General features: G+C 48.4%; 1 protein-coding gene across 3 annotated transcripts; it reads left to right on the top strand.

Moving 5' to 3' along the window:
* Positions 1 to 6405: 6405 nt before the first annotated feature.
* LOC308560248 (centromere protein S-like) lies at positions 6406 to 18768 on the top strand. 3 transcript variants are annotated; one of them, XM_081144055.1, is made up of 6 exons: positions 6413 to 6538; positions 8782 to 8882; positions 9560 to 9683; positions 10333 to 10366; positions 12543 to 12609; positions 14239 to 14673. In XM_081144055.1, exons 2-6 carry the CDS (start codon positions 8868 to 8870, stop codon positions 14461 to 14463), a joined length of 465 nt encoding a protein of 154 aa, XP_081000181.1. In that variant the 5' UTR covers positions 6413 to 6538; positions 8782 to 8867; the 3' UTR covers positions 14464 to 14673. The 3 variants fall into 3 exon arrangements, with proteins under 3 accessions (XP_081000180.1, XP_081000179.1, XP_081000181.1); XM_081144054.1 differs by lacking the exons at positions 8782 to 8882; positions 14239 to 14673 and adding an exon at positions 18482 to 18768 and having other exon boundaries at positions 6406 to 6538; XM_081144053.1 differs by lacking the exon at positions 8782 to 8882 and having other exon boundaries at positions 6406 to 6538.
* Positions 18769 to 21145: the final 2377 nt, after the last annotated feature.

Raw genomic sequence — 21145 nt, 5'->3', positions numbered from 1 at the left:
CGGCCACACACCCTGCATTTCTGACACGCCCGCAGCTGACCCAGGTTGGAGCTTCTCCACGTTGAAGCACCAGAGCTAGAGTAGTTATTTTTAAATTTTACTTATTTTTTTATTGCTTTTTAGAGAAAGGAAGGGGGAGGGAGAGAGAGAAACATCAATGAGAGAGAGACATCGAGTGGCTACCTCTGCAGGCCCCCTGCTGGGGATCGAGCCCGAAACTCAGCAAGTGCCCTGACGGAATCAAACCCTGACCTCTTGGTTCCTAGGTCAACGGTCAACCACTGAGCCACACTGGCCGGGCTGGAGTGGTTATTTTAGCATGAAGAGTTCAAACCCTAACTACTATCTCCTGGCACTGGCACCTTGGGCAGGTTTTTTAAGTCCTGTGAGTTTCCATTTCTTCATCTGAAATAATAAATAATAAAAGCTACTTTTATTGTCAATGTGCCAGGTCCTCTGCCCAGGTCCTTGGCAGGGCCACTTTCTCTACTATATATGCTTTTACGCCTTTGGAATTTCACACGCCGTGACTTATTTGAAAAAGGTCAATAAAGAACGCCGTTAGCTCTAAAGGCAGCCAGGCCCACGGTGAGGAGCCTGGCTCTGCACCCATCCTGCCGGGCCGCAGCTTAGCCCCACACTGATTCGCTCTCACTTCCTGCGTCCCTGAAGGTCAGAGTAATGAGAGCTACCTCCAGGGCCGCTCGGAGGCTTAAAGGCGGCCCGCCGCACAGCGCATGCGTGCAGGTGCCTGTTTCTCGCCCACCCGCTGAAGGCGAGGCGGTCGGAGGGCCCTGGAAGCGGGTGGAGGTGGCAGAGCCGCCCCGCCCCGCCAGGTCCACCCGTCCAGCCTCGCCGCAGGGACAGGCTGGTGGCTATTCTAGCCAGGGGGTGGGGCCGCTTCTTTCTGCTTTACTTGGGGCACAAAAGAGTGAGTTCTAAAGACACGTGGATCAGACAAGAGACTTCAGGCAGGGGACTCGCAGGTCTTACACACTCTTGGAGGCAGACGTGGAGCCCCATCTTTCAGGAGGGCTAGAGACCTTCAGAATATACACACAGCCACACCGCGTAACGACGGCGTTCAGGTCGCCGGCAGGCCACATCCACGTCGGTGGTAGACGTACAGCCCAGGTGAGCGGTGGGCTGAACCGTCTAGGCTTGTATAAGTGCCTCTAGGATGTTCCCACAACGACGGACTCACCGAACAACACAGTTCTCAAAATGTACCCGTCACCGAGTGGTGCGTAACTGTGTGCTGTGTTCAGTATGTAATAGATGTTAGCATATATATGTATGTTTACTATCTAGTAATCTCATTTGCTGTTCCAGTTACTACTGAACAGCATATAACCCAACTCAGTGGCATGTTATTATTCCCCTAAGTCTGTGGTTAGGAATTCGGAAGGCGGGGGTGGGGTGGGCGTGGGGGAGACGGCTCGTCCCTGTTCCACAGTGTCTGGGCCCTCAGCTAGGAAGACTGGAAAGCTTGGGGGGCACTCTGTGGCTCGGATCCCTTGGAGGTGTCTGTCTTCATTCATCTGGTGGTACATGCTGGCTGCTGGCTGGGACCTCAGCTAGGGAGGACTATCAGCTGGAAAAGGTACAAGTGGCCTCACCATGTGGCCTTGGGTTACCTCAGCCCATGGCTGCCCTCCGGCTCAGCAAACTTCTTTTTAAAAAAAAACATTTTTAAAAATTGGTTTTTTGAGATAGAGGGGGAGAGAGAGAGAGAGAGAGAAACATCGATGTGAGAGAGAAATCAATTAGCCACCTCCTCCCGGCACTTCCCCTATTGGGGATCAAGCCTGAAACCCTTTGGTGCCCAGGACCACGCCCAACCAGCTGAGCCACACTGGCCGCGGGGCCTCAGCAAACGTCTTACGTGATGTTTCAGGGCTCCAAAGGGGAGAGTTCCAGCGAACAAAGTGGACCCAGCGTTGCCTTTTAAGACCTAGCCACGGAGGTCACACAGCTTCGTTTCAGCCGCATCGTATCAGGAGCGAGCCACAAGGGACCCAAATTCAAGGGGAGGAGTATTATTAGACTCTCCCCCTCGATGGTGGCGTGGGAAGGTTCTCGACAGAGGAGCAAGTGGGTCAGGAGGTAGTTTTGTTCCGGGGGTTCTTTTTGAAAATATAATCTGCCACACATGCTTCCCTGGGAAAGGACAATTTGTTCCACAGGGAAGTTGGGACCCCTGGCCCTGTATAGGGTTTTCCTGAGGGTCTCACACCGTGTAGACGGCGTATTTAAGAATAGAGAAGCTCTCAGAGTGTCTGCCAGGCGCTGTGCCAAGTTAACGCATTGATACAGCACCCTGAAGCAGGTGGTGTCGTTATTACCCCAATTCACCGATGAAGCACATGGATGTGTGGCAACTTCCAAGGTCACGTAGCACCTGAAGAACTGGAACTTGAACCCCGGCAAGGCGGTGCTGCCAGAGTCCATGCGCTCAGTGTGTACAATTCATTTCCTCACTGGCATCTTTATTGTATACCTACTATGTGTCAAGCACTGCGCCCTCACTTGTCCAATGGTGAGGAAAGTCAGAAGTCCTGACCTCCTGAGCTTATAAAATACACTTAACAGCTAACGGAGATTGGCTTCGGAATGGGCGTTTTTACCGAGCAATTTTAGGGGAAATAAATGATGACTGCTATCGAACCCAATGCGTCTGGTGCCCGGCGCAAGGCAGCCGGGGCGGGTTCGGGAAACCCACACGTGTCCGAGCTCATTTACGGCGAGAGCGAGACCCTCAAGCCAGGCTGCTCGGAGCCAAAGCTGCGCGGACCACTTGCTGGCAGCTTTACCTCCCGCAAAGCTCTTTCGCCTCTGGGACTCTGCTCCCTCACACACAAAGGGAGGGTGACAGTGCCTTCCTCCGAGGGCAGCTGCGACGGATAAACGCCGGGAACAAAGTCGGGAGCCAGTAGGCCTGAGTGCTGGCCGCTGTGACCGCCGGCGGCCGGCCTGCCCTGACATCTAGTGGCCGGCGTGCAGAACTCGCTTCGCCCGGGGGAGGTACTTCCAACCAAATATATTCATTTTCTGTAATGTAACAGCTCAGCCCTGGCCCTTTTTCTCCAGGCTCTAAAGTGGCTGAATATTCCACAAGTGTCACCAGAATAATGTTCTTCCTCCCTGGGAAGTAACCGCTTTAAAATGAGATACCATGCGAAGCACAGAGCGTAGAGACGGCCTATTTCTTGAGCACTTAAGTGCGCAGTTTAAACCTCACAACTGCTCTGTGAGGCTGGTACTATGATCCCCGCTTTCTGAATGAGGGCACTGAGGCTTGGAGAGGTTCTGTGACTTGCTCAGGGTCACAAAGCTTGTGAGAGAGGCTGGGCTCTGAACCCAAGGTCTGGCCCTAGGGCAGGAGCTCGTCACCCCCCCCATCACCACCCCCCCCAGCCCACCTTCTTTTCTGCCACAGGGCTGGGATCACCCCACCCCACCCCCGCCCCCAGCTTGTCGCTGGAGACCAGGCAGCTGCAGGAGTTAGGGGGCAGGGAGGGCGACAGGAGGGCAGAGTGCGCCTCTAAGGCAGGGGCGGTGGATTCGGGAGATCCCACCAGAGGTCTGTCCCAAGTGGGTGGCACTGAGGACCCTCCCAGGAGACAGGGATTCCCCAGGGAGCAGTGGGGAGAGGAGGCGACTGGCGCCCATCTCTCAGAGGCAGTGGAAATAAATCAGAAAGAGGTTCTCCGTGTCTCAGCCCCCACACGATTTGGGGACTTGAGGCGACTTAAGAGGACAAAGAGGAGGAGGGGTGGCTTATGAGCTTACCTTTAATTGTAAAAGAAACACGAGCTTGTTTAAAAATGCAGACTACAGGGATTTATCAAGTGAACAGTTTGAGGGCCCTTATCTGTTTCTCTGGATCCCCTCGCTCAGAGGTTCACTGTGTGTTATGTATCTTTTCTGCTCCTTTCAATCCCCCCCCCCCCGAGATATATATGCCTTTTTGCTTAAACGAAAATAAGATTATTTGGCCCTACGGGTCTGCAAGCTTTTTCTCTGTGTCACGGAGGACATCACTCTAACACTGGCAGTTTAAATGCATGAGAGCTTTGGGCTTCCAAGAACCCCTTAGAGGTTATTTGGAAGCATAACATCCTTCGGTTGCGTGGACAACTAGCCCCAGCTGCTCTGCATGTTGAATCTCTGCCCCTCAGCCCCGCCGCTCAGGCTCAGGCTTCAGCTGAGATGGGCCAAGTTAAGCACAAATAAACAGACACTGAGCCTCCTCTCCTTCAGCAGCCGATTTTAGCACGCGGGGAGGTGCTGGGAACGTGGGCAAGAGCGGGATGGGCTGAGGCCGTCGGGGCCGCACCGTGAAACGCTTTCCAGCCCTAAGCCCTGAAAGAAGTGGGAGGGGTCCCCAAAATACTCTTTTCCCCTGGTGGCTGCGATGAGGCTTTAGAAAATGCGTAACTAAGTCTAGTTTCTTTTAAAAAGCCCAGGCCCTGCCCTCACCAGTTTGGCTCTGTGGTTAGAGTGTCAGCCCACGGACTTAAGGATCCCTGGTTTGAGGCCCGCCAAGGGCACGTACCTCGGTTACAGCCTCCATCCCGGCCCCGGTTGGGGTGTGTGCGGGAGGCAACCAATCAAAGTATCTCTCTCACATCAATGTTTCTCTCTCTCTCCCCCCCCCCCGCCTCTTATTCTCTCTGAAAAGCAATGGAAAAAATATCCTTGGATGAAGCTTAAAAAAAAAAAAAAGTCGGGGTTCTTGCAGTGCTGGTGCTCTGAAGGTCCAGCCTGCCTGTGAGATTCAGATTTTCAGTAACGCTTTAATGAACACTGGTGATGCGCCAGGTATTGGGGCTCTCACTGGGACTCTGTGAAGCAATAAATTAAAAAAGTATAAATAAATAAATTTTCAGGAATTCTGAAAACCAGACACAAACAGACATTACTAAAAATTAAGGTACATAAACCAGGGCTTAAATAAGTTACATTAAAAACAAAGGTGATGAAAAGTCAAAACTCATCATTCCCAATTATGTTGCTATATTGTGCTATATTGTACATTTTTCTTCTACCTATTTTCTTGACATTATTTACATCTATCGTATCTATATGGTGGGTGAAGCGCCCCTTCCCAATTCTGAGTTTCGTGGCTCCACAGTGGTAGTTTGAAATTGGCAGTGATGGGAGTATTTACACCACGGAAATCGGCAAGTGCTACAAATCAGGGCTCGATTTGCTGTTGACTGTTAACGAAGTAATGTGGAAAATGTTAATTATGCAGGTTAGGCTTGAACGTGTACCTTGTCTGGAGCCTTTACATTGTGAACAGCGCAAAGCATTGAGGAAATATTGTTCCAGTACTTGAACGCTATTATTTGATTGAGCAAAGAATTCCCTTGCTCGTGTCATCGAGATACGAAGTGAAGCTCGGAAAGCATGACATTGGGACGGTGGAAAATTACCGGAGAAAGTTCGAAGGCAGTGAAAATCCAAGCTTGGGTTTCATTGTTTCACGTTCACTTCTTAAACATAAAGGAGAATCAGTCAACGTTCATATCAAAACTATACTTCTTTTTCAGTGGCAACGAGGTGAGCGACTTACTGGCTGAATGGATTGGTGACCAAGCCTTCACTGGTGGTCTGATTCTGTTAACACTGCAGCCAGCTGCAGAATTATAAAAACTCACAGTGGATTTTGCAAGGCACAGGGAAGTTAGAGCTGTATGGAAGTTACAGTAAAGAATGCTGTGGCCTGGCCGGGCGTGGCTCAGTGGTTGAGCGTGGTCCTAGGATCCAGGAGATCGAGGTTCAGTTCCCAGTCAGGGCACATGCCCGAGTTGCAGGCTCGATCCCCCAGTTGGGGGCATGCAGGAGGCGGTGGATCGGTGACTCATCATTGATGTTTCTCTCTCTCTCTCCCCCTCCTTTCCTCTCTCTGAAATCAATAAAGATATATTAAAAAACAAAAAATGATGCGGCACAGCCCTGGCCAGTGTGGCTCAGTGGGCTGGGCATCGTCCCAAGCACAGAAAGTTTGCTGGTTTGATCGCGGGTCAGGGCACATGCCCCCGCTGGGGACGCGATCCCTGCTGCGGGCTCCATCCCCGGTAGGGGGCGTGCAGGAGGCAGCCCATGGATTCCTTGCTTTCACATGGATGTTTCTCTTCCTTCCCCTCTATAAAAAAAAAAGAAAGAAAGAATGTTGGGGAACAATGCTGTTGTCACACACACGTTCTTTCCCGCTGTGCCGGGCAAGGAGCCGGTCTGGGGTCCACAGGGAGCTCGCTGGTCCCCTCGCCCCCTAAAGCAGAGCAGGGGTTGGAACAGGCGAACCGCGAAGGGCCCTTCCCGCAGCGGCCGCCAGGGGGGGCGCGCGCGCGCCAGGGAGCGTGGAGCTTCGCGCTTTGTCCCTCCGCGCGGCCCGTCGCCGGGCGCCGCGGCGGGAAATCCGACTGCGCCGGCGTCCAGGTCGCCGCCTGCGCGCCCGCCCGGATCCGCCGCTGTGATGGAGGAGGAGGAGGACGGGGCTGAGGAGCAGCAGCGATTCTCTCATCGACAGGTACAGGGAGACCGCGGCCCGGCTGGGCTGGGGACGACGGCGTCGAGCCTCTGGAGAGGGAAACCCCGGAGGCCTCGGCCGGGCCTCGCCTCGGTGTCCGCCCCCCCCCCCCTCAGGGGCCGAGGGCGCCCCCGGGCCGGCTCGGGCTCCGGCGGCGGCGCCGGCGCATGCGTATCGCGGTGGGGTGGGGGTGGGGAGGGTAACTGGGTGCTAGGAGACGGTTTCCACGGTAACGCGGGCAGGAGGACGACGCCTGCCCGGTGCGGCGCGCGCGGGCGTCTGGCTGTCGGGCCCTGCGGCGGCCTCGGCCTCCCTTCTCGGACAGACCGGGTGTGAGGATGGGACGGGAGCGGCGAAGGGCGTCCAGGCAAAGCTCTTAGCGCGGTGCCCGGTGCGGGGCACGAGCCCTGGCATGTTGGCCACAGCCAGCGGTGCCCGCTCGGTCCTGCAGAGCAGCAGCCGGCCTCGGAGCTGCGCGCAAGCCAGCGCCGCCCGGCGCCGCCGTCCACCCTTCGGCTCCCCGAGGGTGGTGGTGACTGTGCCACACTCAGCTTCCTTACGTGGAAAGTCGGGGTCGGTGCGGGGACTCAGCCCCGCCTGTCATCGGCCGCGGGAGTGAGTTCCGCGTGGCGGAGGCAGGAGATCCTAGCGCTGGAAGGGGCTGGAAAGAGGGAACCGGGCGACAGCCCGAAGGGACACGCGGATGAGCCCCGCCCGGGGGTGTCCGTCCTGGGACGTGCTGGACTTCAGAAGCTCTTCCCCTGACCCTCTCTTTTGTTTTGAGAAACCTTCAGAAAAAGCTCCAAGACCCATGTTCTCAACACCCATACCCCCCTCGCCCCCACTCGCCAGTTGTTAACCTACGGCGGTACTTACTCTCTCCTTTTTTCCTGAATTATTTAAGAATTAATCGCAGGTTCTTGACACATCCCCTTTGCATGTTAATACTTTAGAGTGCATCTCCCAAAGACAGGGCATTCTCCAACGTAATCTCGGCTATTACACTCAGGAAGCTCAGTACTGATAAAATTCTAGTTCCGTTAGGTGACGCCCAGTCCATAGTCACGTTTCCCCATTCGCCCCGAGGATGTTTCTTTTTTTTTTTAATGTATCTTTATTGATTTCAGAGAGAGGAAAGGAGAGGGAGAGAGAGAGAGAGAGAAACGTCAATGATGAGAGTCATTGATCGGCCGCCTCCTGCACGCCCGCCCCCGACTGGGGATCGAGCTCGCAACCCGGGCATGTGCCCCGACCGGGAATTGAACCCCGATGGCCTGGATCCTAGGTCGATGTTCAGCCTCTGAGCCACATCCGGCTGGGCCCAAAGATGTTTCTTTTCGTGGTCTTTTTCCTTCACCCGGGACCCATCCCAGGATCATGCATTGCATTCAGGAGTCCCTTCTCTCTGGTCTTCCCTGGAGCAGCTCTCCAGCTTCGTCTTCGGTGACACTGATGGTTTTGAAGAGCCCATTCCTGGCAGAGGTGTAGTGGGAGATACACCTTTGGTGATGAGGCCTGTCCTTTTCACTTGTGTGTTCCCAGCCCCTGGTACCGAGCCTGGCCATCAGTAAACAGTACGTTCATACTGATTAAATGAGTAAGACTACAAAGATGGGCTGAGAAAGTTTTTTATTTATTTATTTAACATATTGGGGTGACACTGGTTAATAAAGTTAGATAGGTTTCAAGTGTACAGTTCTATGATACATTAGCTGTGCACCACCCAAAGTCAGATCTTCTGTCACCATATATTTGACCCCCTTTACTGCCCTCCTCCCGCTTCCAGGCTGAGAAGTTTGAGCTTCATTCTCTAAGCGCTGGTGAGCAGGTTGAGGACCATTCATTCAAGCAGCTGTTCTTGGCACTAGGTGGATAGTGGTGAACAAAACTGACGCCGTCCTGTCCTTGCGGAGTTTAGAGTGTAGCGGTTTAGCTCTATGCATCTGTGGCATTGAAGAGGCCCTTAGCCCATCCAGGGGGCTGGGAAGGAGGAGGGACAGAGAAGACTGCCTGGAGCACTCAGAAGGACCCCTGTCCCATTCTCTCACCCTGACCCCATCCCACACATACCTAAAGAAGATGACCTTGGAGGGTCTTTATCCCTCCCAGGGTGATGGTCCCTTTGTCTCCTCCGGCCAAATCCTCAGTTTACCTAGCCTTGTGAGATCTGAAACTAAGGAAGCTGGGTGCCCCACTTATCTGCCTGTCGCTTTCCTCGGGGTCCTGGACTTGTGTTCCTGCAGTTCCTCCTTTTGCCTCTACTGTGAACACTTGCTGTCTTGGATTCGGCTGTCTCCATGTCCCGCTCAGCTCTGTGTCCAGCACAGAGATGGAGTATACACAGGTTTGTTGATCTGAGACTGAGACCTTGGCTTAGCTTGTTTTGCTTCTCTGCGTGGGGAAGAGAGACGTTTTCCATACCTGAAGGGGCTGCCGAGGAGCTCTGAGGGTCCTGCAGAGGTGGGATAGCAAACCAACACTCAAAGGAGGGTCAGACGTGCCTTCCCGAACCTTTCCGGTTCTATCCTGATCATTCATCCTTCGTCCCGTGCAGGTGTGGGGCTGCAGGGTCCTGCAGCAGAGGGAAGGGGTCCTTTTGCATTTGTTTGATTAACCCCCGTCCAGGCAAGAAATCCCCGTGTGGTTTTTCATTGTGCTCCCCAAGCACCCAACATATGCCTTTACTCAGTGGGAACTTGGGGCACGTTTGTGGACTGAGTCAAGTCACGCAGATCCTTTGCAAGTGCCATCTGACTTCTGTCCCCGCTGACCTGCCATCGTAATTCCTTATCTTTTTTACTTGACCTAAATCATAACCATTAACCAGGAAGTAATGTTTCTACAAGTCACACTCCAGAGGGCCTCGTTAATTTATTAGTACACTTGAGAAGTCACTGAGCCATTATGGAAAGTGCTGCAGAAATTGGACTGAGCAGGCCCTCTCCTTGGTCTTAATTTTTTAAGAGGGAAAAGGCTCTTATTTGTAACCTCCCCCATGAGGTGTTTTGGTTTCTGCTGCAGAGGCTGAAGGCAGCAGTCCACTACACCGTGGGCTGTCTTTGCGAGGAGATTGCCTCGGACAAGGAGGTGCGGCTCAGCAAGCAGACCGTCGCGGCGATTTCCGAGGTGACGTTCCGGCAGTGCGGTACGAAGCCCTGGCCTTCCTGTCTCTGTATAGAAGCCCCAGGGGTCGATGTGCCTGGGAGAAATGTGTGGGTGGGTGCTGAGGGGCGTGTCACCACCATGTCACCACCAGACAGGACATTATCACCGGACACTGTTCATAAAACAGTTCTTTTCTTGGCTGTCAGATTTGGGTAGTTTATGGAAGAGCTATTTTTTCCTATTACACTAACACTGGGGCATTAGCACCTTTATTTTATTGTTTTAAACTGCCTGGAACATTAGACATTAAATTTTTTATTTCATTGCTTTATAACGTTTTTATATCACCCGTAGTTTATTTGACAGGTGAACTTGCGGCATTGGTATTTGCTTGACTTCACAGGGAATTAATGTCCTCACAAGCCCTAACTTGTAGCAAAATGTAAAGTTAAGGGATAGTTTCTAGGAATGAAGGGTGTAGCCACAATGACCAGAGAGCTTATAATGAAGGTCAGGGGCGCCGGAAGGACAAGGGGGCCGTAATGAATCAAAGAGCTAAAGGCGTCGGTGCCGCAGGGCCGCCGGAAGTGTGTTTGTTTTAAGTCACTGTACTTACTACAGGTTGCACTTTCCCTCCTGAAATAAGACTGAGATAAGGTAGCTGAAGCACATCTCTTTTTCTCTTCCAGAAAATTTTGCCCAAGACCTTGAAATGTTTGCAAGGTAGGTAAAGAGCCGCTGTCTTTGTTTGCATTCTGTCGATACTCCCCACCTGCGGGTCTGTTTCAGGAGAGCTTTGGCTATTCATTTTTTTTGTATTTTGTGGAGGCTCATCTCCAATCATGATTTCTCAAGAATATAACATCTGCTTTAATCACATCTATTCAGACTTGATTTGGTATTTTTTGAAGTTTCCCAAGTATTTTTCGTTAAGAGAACTGAAGTTCTTCAGTTCCAGGTTAAAAAGGCATGAATGTGCGAGGCATGCATGCTTTTAAGACCATTTCTGCAGGATGGGGTGATGCTAGGGTCTGGTTCCCCCGCCGCACTGAGCTACAGGCGGTGATTGCTCCCAGGTGGCTGCATAATGACAGCGTGGGTCCACATCAGGCTCCCATTTGCCACGTTTGTTCCGAGTGAGACGCACACTCCTTGAAAAGAGGGTGACTTGTTTCCAGCTGGTGAAGCTTTAGCTTTTACAGGTGATTTATACTCATCTCTTCAATTAGTACCTCACGTAATTGAAAACAATTGCAACGAATTGCTTTTATGAAGCAATTTGAATGACTAAGGCCTGAAAGGGCCAAAGCTTTCTAATTTGCTACCGCTTCTGATTTGGTGCCAGCCTCTCCCACACCCCATACTTTTCACCTTGCTCCTAGTAGCTGTTTCTCGGGTGAATATTTTGAATGAATTAAAGCTGAAGGTTCTCAGAGGGCAGGCTCTAAATCTTTCCTGTTCCTGTATATATGAGTCCCTAAAAACCGCTTAGCATCTTCAGCTTGGCCAAAAGGGATAAGATAATATTATGGGATACTGATAGCTCATATGGATTATTCATTGTTAATCTTACGTGTGGCCCATTATCCTCCCACCCCATGTCTCCTGTGAAATACATTTATCACCTTTACTTGCCATTTCTTTTCTCCCTTTTTTTTGAAAATAGAACTTCTTTATTACAAAGGGAGACACAAAAGTGTAAATAAGTAGGTTTGATTTGAAGGTGAAGTTTTGTCCACTTAGAGCAGGGTTCCTCTACTTCAGCACAGTTGCCCTTTGGACAGCATGATCCTTAAGTAAATTATTGAATAGAGCTTATTATCTCAAGGTACCTTTAAATTTTTTTAAATTTATTGATTTGAGAGAGAGAGAGAAACATTGATTTGTTGGTCCACTTATTTATGCCTTCATTGGTTGCTTCTTGTATGTGCCCTGACCAGGGATCAAACCTACAACCTTGGCATTTTGGGACGATCCTCTAACCAACTGAATTACCGGGCCAAGCCTCAATTACTTTTTAAAGCAAACATAAGAGGACTGGAATGAGAGTTTGAGTCCAAGTTATGAGCAAGAAACAGAGTCTGGTTTAAATGTTGTTCTTTGTTCTAACCAGGCTCTTGTCAAGGTTGAGGGAACACATTACCTCCTTGTGGGGAAATGGGTTGTGTTAGGAGACATCTGCATAAGCTTTTTCCTGTAAGTTAGCCCTTGGAGAAGAGCTTCAGGATCTTGGTTTGAGTGGAGCCATGCCTCAAGGAAATTTTCTTCACTCATTTATTTAATGTCTCTCTGTCTTTTTAAATATGTTTTTATTGATTTTTAGAGGGAGAGGGAGGGAGAGGGATAGAGAGATAGGAACATTGAGGAGAAACATCGATCAGCTGCCTCCTGCACGCCCCCACTAGGGATTGAGCTTGCAACCGGGGCATGTGCCCTGACCGGGAATCGAACAGTGACCTCTTGGTTCCTGGATTGACGCTCAGCCACTGGCCGGGCTATTTTAAGCAGAGGTGGTCTTTGTATTGTGAGACTGCCAATTTCTCTTTTCTCTCAAGGTGTACAGTGACCTTGCTTTTCTGTGACCATTGCGACCAAGTGGGTTCCTTTGGAAGGTTAATGCCTCAGACTCCTTTCCATGCCTCTATCCCTCAGGCATCCTTGGCCCGCAGTGGAGGTGGACAGATGGGCTTCTGCTTTCTCTTGGTCTTTTTATTTAATTGGTGTCTTAGCTAGTCACTTCATTCATTTTTGTGTCACTGTTGCTTAATGACCTTAATCTGAAAAGATGGATTACTTAGAGATGCTTGCTAGCCTGAAGTCTGACCATGAACTTTTGTGTTTCATCAAAACTTTAAATAATACCAAACATTTTGGTGAATTGTTTCTGCCCTTTCTACAGACATGCGAAAAGAAGCACAATTAACACGGAAGATGTGAAGCTCTTAGCCAGGAGGAGTAATTCACTGGTGAGAGATGAATTTCTTCCCTCACTCCCCTTTCCCATCAGAATACATTATTTCCAATTAATCACTCGCAGCCGTGCAGTGATTCCCCGGGGCACCTTGCATTAAAAACGGGAGATGGTTGAACCAATCAGACCTGCCCATAATTTATGGGCTTCCTTTCATTAAGATGGATCTTGCCAAGCCAATTTGAAATTTTCTAATCAGCACTCTCTAGATTTCATAGTTTGCCTTTTTGTAATATCTCAAAACTTTGGTCCCATGTTTCATTTACAGCATGATGTCAGAGATGGGTCACAGGTTAGAGTGTGTGGGGATAGTTTCTTTATGGTGCCCACAGTTTTCCTGAGGGGCCAGGTATGGAAAGGGTATCTGTATAGCTGGGATGGGCAGGAAAGATCCTGTCTTTTCAAAGAAGTCTAGAAGTCATTTTGACCAAGCCCTCGTTTTACAGGTGATGCTGTGATCATCCCAGCCTAGTGGCTGTGCCGATGGCAGATCCAGGACACCTCTGAGGTTTCCTTAGTCTGATCCTAGCAGTTAAAATACTTTCTGTTCCTCCCTATAATGTTAGCTCCACGAGGGCAGAGACTTCTGCCTTTCTCCTCAGCTCCATCTGCTGTGCTTAGAATAGGGCCTGACACAAAGTAGGTGCTCAATAAGTAGTTGTTGAATGATTTTCTATAGCAATTGACCATTTACAGGGGCTTTTATAGATATTTAACGCACATTAACTAAGCCTCACAATCACTCTATGAGGGTTTTTAACAACACGATTTATTAGCCCATTTTACAGGCCAGGCAAGTGGGGTTGGTAGCTTTCCAGTTAAATACGAAGCTCTCTGGTTCACAGCTCAACCTTGACCTTCTAACCCCGAATCAGTGCTGCTTCTACTAGGCTCTTTTTGGCCTTTGCTCTTCTATCATCCTTTCTCTAAAGTTTAAGTCAAGGTTAAGGATGGTATAATTCCCAAGTGAACTAGCTGAGGAGCCTGGCGTGCTGTGAATCAGTAAATTCTGAGTTCTAACTGTGACTTGGTCAGCTGTGGTGAGCAGTTTCTTTCTTTTACAAAGGAACGGCCAATGCACGTCCTCTTAGAGTATTAATTGCAAAGTTATCTGCTATTGCTTACTTGTTTATGTCAGAATACTGTATTTATTTTGGACTCTTAATTTTTTTCATCTGATAGAAGCTTAGTAATGAAGATATGCAGTTAAATTTGTGCATTTGACTAAGTCTCCCTGAAGGCAGGGACCTTGTCTTATTTACCTGTGTTTCTAGTATGTGGTACATAGTAGTTGCTGAATAATTTTAGTTGGATAAATTTAGGGGGATTTGACCAGATTTGTGCTTTGTGAAGTATATTTGTGATTGGCATACCTTCCGCAAGCCCCAGGTTTTAATTCAGTGATTACTTGAGGAACTCCTTCCTGTCTGGAAGCATACATGAGAGGCAGTGAGCTGACTTTTGCAATTGGTTCCTGCTACCAGAAAAAATGTGAAGCTCTGCTTAACTCTAAGGAATGTGACCCAGGCTCTTCCACCCAAATTCTTTGAGCGGGAGTGGTTGGGAGAGGGTGTGAAATGGCTTTACAACCAGATAAAAATATAATTTAAAAAATTTTTTGTAGCTAAAATACATCACAGGGAAAAATGAAGAGCTCGCTCAGTGTAACGTGGAACGAAAAGCAAAGAAGCAGAAGAAGTTAGAGGGAGCGAGCAGGGCTTCACTGGTGCCAGCGGGGGCTGGGGGCGCGGAGCGTGAGAGTCCAAGGCCTTCGCCGGCTGGAAAAAGCCCTCAGCAGGGAGAGCCACCAAGGACGCACGTTGCCACAGAGGGAAATTTGAAGGGATAAGTGGAGATTTAAAAAGAAGGCCAGGAGGCTTTTTGTGCCGTATTTTCCAAGTCTCTGACCGCGAACGCTAGTTTCAAAGAGAACTGGAAACTATTAAGCAAAATACTCCCATACCGTGTATTATTGAACCACATAAAAAGGTTCGTGTTTGAATGGTGTATATTGGAAATTATATCTATTGCAACTAATAAAATTGTCTTAGTAGTTAAATATGGTTGATTTTTTCCAAGCAAAATTATAGTTATTCTTTTACATAATTTTTCAGGCTGACAATTCCTGAAAGATGAATTTAGTTCTTTTGATTACCGATGTTTTAAACCCATGTTACTTGTTGATCACAAGGTAAAAACGTTGATGTTGGGAAATGGTTCTTTTTACTTATTTAAAGGTGATTTTCTCCAAATAGATGTGATTTTCCTCTGGATTTTGTAATTAAACTGTGGTTCCGCTGGGAATAAGTTTTGTTGAGAGGAAGACCTGGTCTATGACTCCAAATGCTTCAGGATGTTGTCCTCTGTCTTAGTTTGTGAGGTGATGCTTCCAGGAGCCCCAGTTCTTCTTTTCGGTGTTTCTTAGAGGTCCAGGGCGTGCCTTTTTCCTGTTGGGGCAGTAGGGGTGAAGAGCAGGGCCTGGCATTACAGAGCCCTTTCTGTGTGCCAGGCCTGCTCTGGGTGCTCCCTGTCATACCTCACTGGGTTTCCACAGCTTGTTCAGGGTGTATTTGGTTATCCCCGTTTTCCTGGTGAGCAAGCTGAAGCTTGAAGAGGTTAACCAACTGCCGAGGATCTACAGACCATTTGGGGTGCTGACTCGAGAGGGGGCGAGAGAAAAAAAGGCTTGCCAAATATGATTATCCAAAGACATCCTAAAGTCTGTGTCAAAAAAAGATGATAAGCTGTGGTCATAGTAAAGCACTGAATTCAAACTTTAGTTTCAGCTTCTGCAAATAACTGATCTTAGATGTTAATTGGTACATCTCTGTGTCACATCAGTGAAGGAAAAAGGAAATCACACAGCTTCTCAAGTTGAGTCTAGAGACTAGATACTATGGACTTTCCAAAGGTTGCCAAGTCTAGATTTGCATCCTGCTTTTGCCACTCTAGTAGTTGTATGACTTTCTGAAACTTTGTGTGGTTACCAGTAACATAGGGTTAAAATTACCTCACAGCCAGGGTATATGTGACAATAAGAGGCTTTATAATGCCTCTTATTTTTATAGATTTCCACAGCTCCAGGAACAAGGTGTACACGTGAGTCGGTGAGCCTGCGTGCGCCATGGGTGACCTGTCTCTGATTAGAGGGTCACAGAGGGCGCCTCCCTGCTGGCACGAGTATTTTGATATTACATTTTCTAGCCAGATGGGAATGGTGACTTGATGTTCATGTAATCTTTTGGTTTGTTTGGCACATTTATGTATGGCCTGCTTGTATCTTAGACGAATGCTCTTACGTTGCTCAGGGATTGTGATGCAGGGGCGGTCAGACTTGCTAAGAAATAGCTGATTTCACTCCCCGTGCTCTCAGGGGCTGCCTCGTCCCCACTGTGTGGTCCAGTTAGGGTTCAGTTTACTCTGGATGTACAGGGCAATGTCGGTCATCCTTTATGACTCCATCTTTGATGACAGTTGGCAAAAAGGAGTTCTAGAGGACTCTTTTTCATGGGCTTGCTCCCTCAGAGCCCTGGAGCTCATCTGAACTTTGACGAGACCTCCTGACCATATAGCCAGGCAGTCAACCCTAAGGAGGCAGATGTCTAGAATGAATGTGGCCTGCTAACATAGGTGGGGCAGTTTACACTACTGATATTTGTTGTCTTCCTTGTTATACCAGTTCCTCAAAAAGCTTGAAATAAAAGATCCGTGTTTTTTATTACTGAAATTATGAGCCAGGGGAGTTTCAAAGCATCCCTTTCTGCATGGCAATAGCTGGAATGTGCTGGAAAGGGGTGCTCTGCCTCATACACAGCCGATGTCCAGGAAAAGTCAATCGGGACATGCTGTTCCCTGTACTGAACTGTGGAGTTTATAGAGAACCCGTAGAAGTCATTAGTCCATCTTCCTGCCAACTGGGAACCCCTTCTACCGCATTTCTGACGTGTGGTTCCCCAGGCTCCGCTGACCTCCAGGGACGAGAGCCCTCTCTGTTTTGGACGCTAATCTTTACAAGTTTCTTCTGTTGCTAGACAAAAATCTTCCACCTTCTATCTGGGTCCTATTCTGCCCTTTAGAATGAACAGTCTTTGTTTTTTCTTTCAATCAAAGTTCCTATTGTACCTCTTTTCAGAAACACATTCTTGCATCAAACATTAGAGGATCAGCTCCCTGAAGGCTGGGGGACGAGCACTTGGTTGTCCTTGCCTGTGATTTGGTGAAACCAGGCGATGCTGTAAGCGGCCCCCTGAGTCCTCATTGCCTCCCTGTTTCTTCTGCTCATGGCAGAGTCAGTGCTACTCTTCTATGGGCAAAATTTCAGATTGTCAGCTCCTTATCCAAGGCTGTTTATACTGTGTTAAATCACTCGGTTTGTCCTCACGGCTTCCTGCTTTCTGTAGGCATGATTATGAGGAAGTGAACTTAAGAAGCAAGTGCACATGAATTGCAAAGGAAGAGCAAATCTGCTCTAAGCACAGGCAAAGAAAGACCCGCGTCTTTAATGAAGGGTTACGTCCCATCCAAAAGTGCTTTTGTAGCCACTGATTGCTCTGGCATATGCGTCACTGCTCGAGTGTGAGGGAAGGGGGGTGCAGGCTTTACACAGGTATGTATACAAAAAAACAGCTGCAGGTTGAGCTAAAAATACGCCCCCGTCTCCAAAGAAGAGACCCACGTCCACAAAGCACCGATTTCAGGGCTGCCGAGAAAGATGAGCGGCCACAGAGCCGGAGAGGAGCGCCAGCCTGCCCGCAGCATGCCGCTGCCCCTCTGCCTGCTGCTGCTGCTCTCCGCAGCCACCGCCGCCCTTCCCCTGAAAGGCCGGGACAGCGACGGCGGGGTGAGTAGTCCCTCACTCGCTGCATGCTGCCTGGTCTGTTTGGCCGTGCCTGTGGCCTCCCCAGCGTCCGCGTGGCTGAGTGTGTAGGACAGGCTACAGGGCTGACCTTCATAGTGCTCCCCTGCGGCCCTGCGGTACTGTGGTGTCCACACAGACCAGAGTCTCGTTTACCTTCCGTTGTCCCAGCCTAGGAAGTTGAAAGTTCTGGAACTCAAGAGGAGTGTCTTCATGCTGCGGTCTCCGCCTGCTGGTCTCGGAATGTTCATTGATTGCACCAGGCTATTGCAGTGCAGTCGTGGAGCTCACTGCAGTATTAGTCACACACACACACACACTTCTGGAACCTTAATTTGTATACACAGCATATGTTCTCACTGGCTCAGAGGAACTGACAGCGTTACATTTTTCATTGTGAGAACTCGTAACTCCATGAAGTGATTTATTTTTCTTCTCTTTTTTTCCATTTTGAAAAAGTTCCAAGAAGAGTATATAAAATTGACCATTAAAAATGGATTTTTCTCTGAAATTACCAGATGAGTTTCAGACAAATCATTTATCATCAGATTCCTCCTGGAAGCTTTTTAAGGAGTTTGAAAGACCAGAATGTAACATCTCAGTCTGATCTGCCTTGAAGAGCAATTTGTGGACAGCCAGGAGTAAGACCAGAGATGGGGAAGCCGTGCTCAGTTGGCCTGATCACCCTGGGGGCTTCTTAGTTGCCAGTCACTTACCGGGGAAAATGATAGATCGAAAACAATAGATCTCCTGGCCTCTTCCAATTAAGGTCCTCAGCAAAGATTATGGGCAAAATAAGTCTTTTTCTTTCCTTGATTGAAAATTCTTAACTTTCCCTTTTCTCTAATTGCAGCAGTGCCGTTAAGGTGTTCTCTTAACTTGCTCATCTCTTAAATGGATATGTGATTTATGGCTCTGGAGTAAATTTTTTGGAAGGAAGGAAGGATTTATCTTCAAGCGCTGGCTGAGCCAGGTGGTTGATTTTTCTTTGCCCTCTGCTTCTTTTTAAAAGCATACGCAGGAAGTGGCAGAAATAAAGAAAAACAGCCTGTTGACTTTCCTTGCTTGGTGGTACGAGTGGACCTCCCAGGCCGGTGCAGCGCCCTTCATGGGAGGGGAAGCCAGGGAGGTGTCCAAACGGCAGGGAGGCCCGCCCCCTCAGCAGTCCACGCCCCCAGAGAAGGTGCCCTGCAAGAATTTCTTCTGGAAGACCTTCTCCTCCTGCAAGTAAAACTCCACTGATGACGCGTGCAAGGAAGTGTAACCATGGATCCAAATAAAATGTATTAAGCAGCCGTGACCTTTCTTTATGCAGTTGTCTTCTTGTTTCTGTGTAATTTGAAAAGTATTTTTTATTTAAACTCCAGTAATCCCCGATACTGAGCGTCTTGAGTAATCTGGAACCCAGGGCGAATGTTTTTGATAGATTTTTGTGGGTTTTGCCGTATTGTACACAATGCAGCCATGGGGCTTTCCCTCCACCTTCATTATGTCTGCCTTTCTTTGATTTAAAATCAGATATGTAGCAAGAGACTGCATATTTAAGAGTTCAGAATAACATCTTATTTCAGTTTCTGTTGATATAAATTGTCTAATTTAAAAAATGTTTCCCTCATACTAAAAGCAAATTTTTAGCAGTGCTCAAAGAGCAAAACGGTTATTCTTCATGATTTAGCAAAAATTAATTTAAAAACAAATGTCATGCTATTAAGCAGACATCATACTGACAAGTTTATAAAAGTTACATTCCAACCTGCTGTTAAACACATACTAGCTTTAATTAGTAAGTTAATTTGTTAGAATTCTTTTCAGGGGTGAGTGCTTCAGGTTGAGTTCAAACCCGAAACAGCAGCGCTGCTGCCCAGCTTGTGTAGCCTGCTGCTCCAACTCCTACTCTGAGAACCTGCAGTGCCAGGGCCCGGACCTCGTTCGGAGACAGGTGCACACGTATCAGTATGTATTATGCGTATAATTGTGTGTTCCCCCATTCCTCAGTCACTTCCCGCAGAGGGACAGTGAGTGAGTGTTAGAGGAGGGGAGTTCCTTTTCTGGGATATGCAGAGCCACCGTTGAGCCCCGGGTGGACCAGGATTTTGGTCTGCACAAGTTGTTCCGTTTCAAAACCCTAATCAAGTTTTCAGTTCTTCCCCCATAGCACCCAAATCCTTGCTTAATTATGCACGTTTACAACTCTTCAGTCATAGGTTCTAAAGTAAACTTCCAGGGTGAGGTTTTTAGATGCTAAACTTTAAAGCCTAGCGATTCATACCTGGAGTTAGGAGAAGTTTCTGAGGGTCAGGCCTGACGCTGAGGAAACCGGCAAAGGCTGGCCGGAGGACTCTGTGATACTGTTCTCTTCCCGGACCCCAGGGGAGCACTCTCGGGGTCTGACTGCTGACCGTTCTGTTTTCTGCAGAGCTGAGTTCATATTCATAATCGCTTGCTGAGTAAAAGTATAATGTGACAGAAGAGCCTTAATAGCATCCACATTTCCAAACACAGCAGCTTTAGGAGACCAGTAATTGGGTCAGCGCACTGGTGGAAGAGGTCTGCCTGAAAGACCATCTAACCTTCAGAACTTTGTCTTACAAGGTTTTTCTAGAAGAAAGCATGGCCCTTGTTTTTCAGTTTCGGTGAAGGTCATGCACACACAGTCCTTAAGCCTGGGATTTTAACTTGAACTAAGTAATGTTGGAAGCATAATGAGGCTAAACTAACGATGCTGCTGGGCGATCCATCAAGGCCAAGCCTACCTTAGCTCAGGGGAATTAATAAAATGTTAACTGGCACCAGCTGCGTGTTAGACTAGATTAATATGCTCGTGATTAATAAATTGGGGTAATTTCCTACTATCAGGTTTTTGGTAGACTTAAAGTCTGCCTTTCTGTAGTTCAAGAGTCAAATGGGCACAGCTGGGATGTCAGCACCTGCACAATTTCTAATTCATTCTCTTGCATTTATTTCCAGCATTTATCACCAGAATAGATCCCTGCCTGCTGAGGAAGAATTGTGACATAAGCACTGGACAGAAATCCCTTCCTACTATTCATATTTCGGTGCTGACAGCAAACTGTCCCAGGCTTTAGGAAACTCAGGCCAGTAAGCTCCTGGGAGATACTTAATTTAACAGCACCTGCTGAAGGGATAACCCACATCTTAACAGAAGTAGCTTCTCCCATGGATATGTAGATCCCATCTTCAACAAATCGGGTGATAAAAAGAAGGAAATTTTCTGTTTCTAGACTAGAAAGGAAAAGCTGAGCAACCCGCTATTTCGTTTCTCATAACCCTAATAAAAACAATAACTTACCCTTTTCCTTTATAATTAAGTAGTTAAGTGGTCAAGAATACATGTGTTTGTCTTAGTAAAATAATTGTAAGCTGGAGAAAAGCTAGAATTTTTTGGTTATAGTTCTGGGAACATTGGTATTGGAAAATATTGAAGAAAGCCCAGTATCTATGCATTAACTTGTTGTTTTACTTCGCGTAATTGTGCAATGGTTATCTAATTCAAGCAGATACCCAACTTTAAGGTTCTGCAATCTGAAAATCCAGAGCAGCTCCTGGGGAGTGAGTCTAGCTCCCTCACTGGAGGCTTTCAAATAGGATGGAGGACCCCGCAGTCAGCTATGTAGAGGACCCAGGCAGTGGAAGGGTGTTCAGCCTGGGTCATTTT

Source organism: Miniopterus schreibersii (genome assembly GCF_964146895.1).
Source record: "Miniopterus schreibersii genome assembly, chromosome: 8".
In the NCBI taxonomy this organism is placed as follows: domain Eukaryota; kingdom Metazoa; phylum Chordata; class Mammalia; order Chiroptera; family Miniopteridae; genus Miniopterus; species Miniopterus schreibersii.
The sequence above is the reverse complement of the archived record's forward strand: the minus strand, read 5'-3'. Positions and strand labels throughout refer to the sequence as shown.

Bases quoted from the DNA above. Each gene is read 5' to 3' on its own strand.
- LOC308560248 (XM_081144053.1), top strand. From the start codon at position 6,485: ATGGAGGAGGAGGAGGACGGGGCTGAGGAGCAGCAGCGATTCTCTCAT. The intron at 10,367-12,542 runs GTAGGTAAAGAG...CCCTTTCTACAG, and splicing joins GACCTTGAAATGTTTGCAAG to ACATGCGAAAAGAAGCACAA. The intron at 12,610-14,238 runs GTGAGAGATGAA...AATTTTTTGTAG, and splicing joins CCAGGAGGAGTAATTCACTG to CTAAAATACATCACAGGGAA.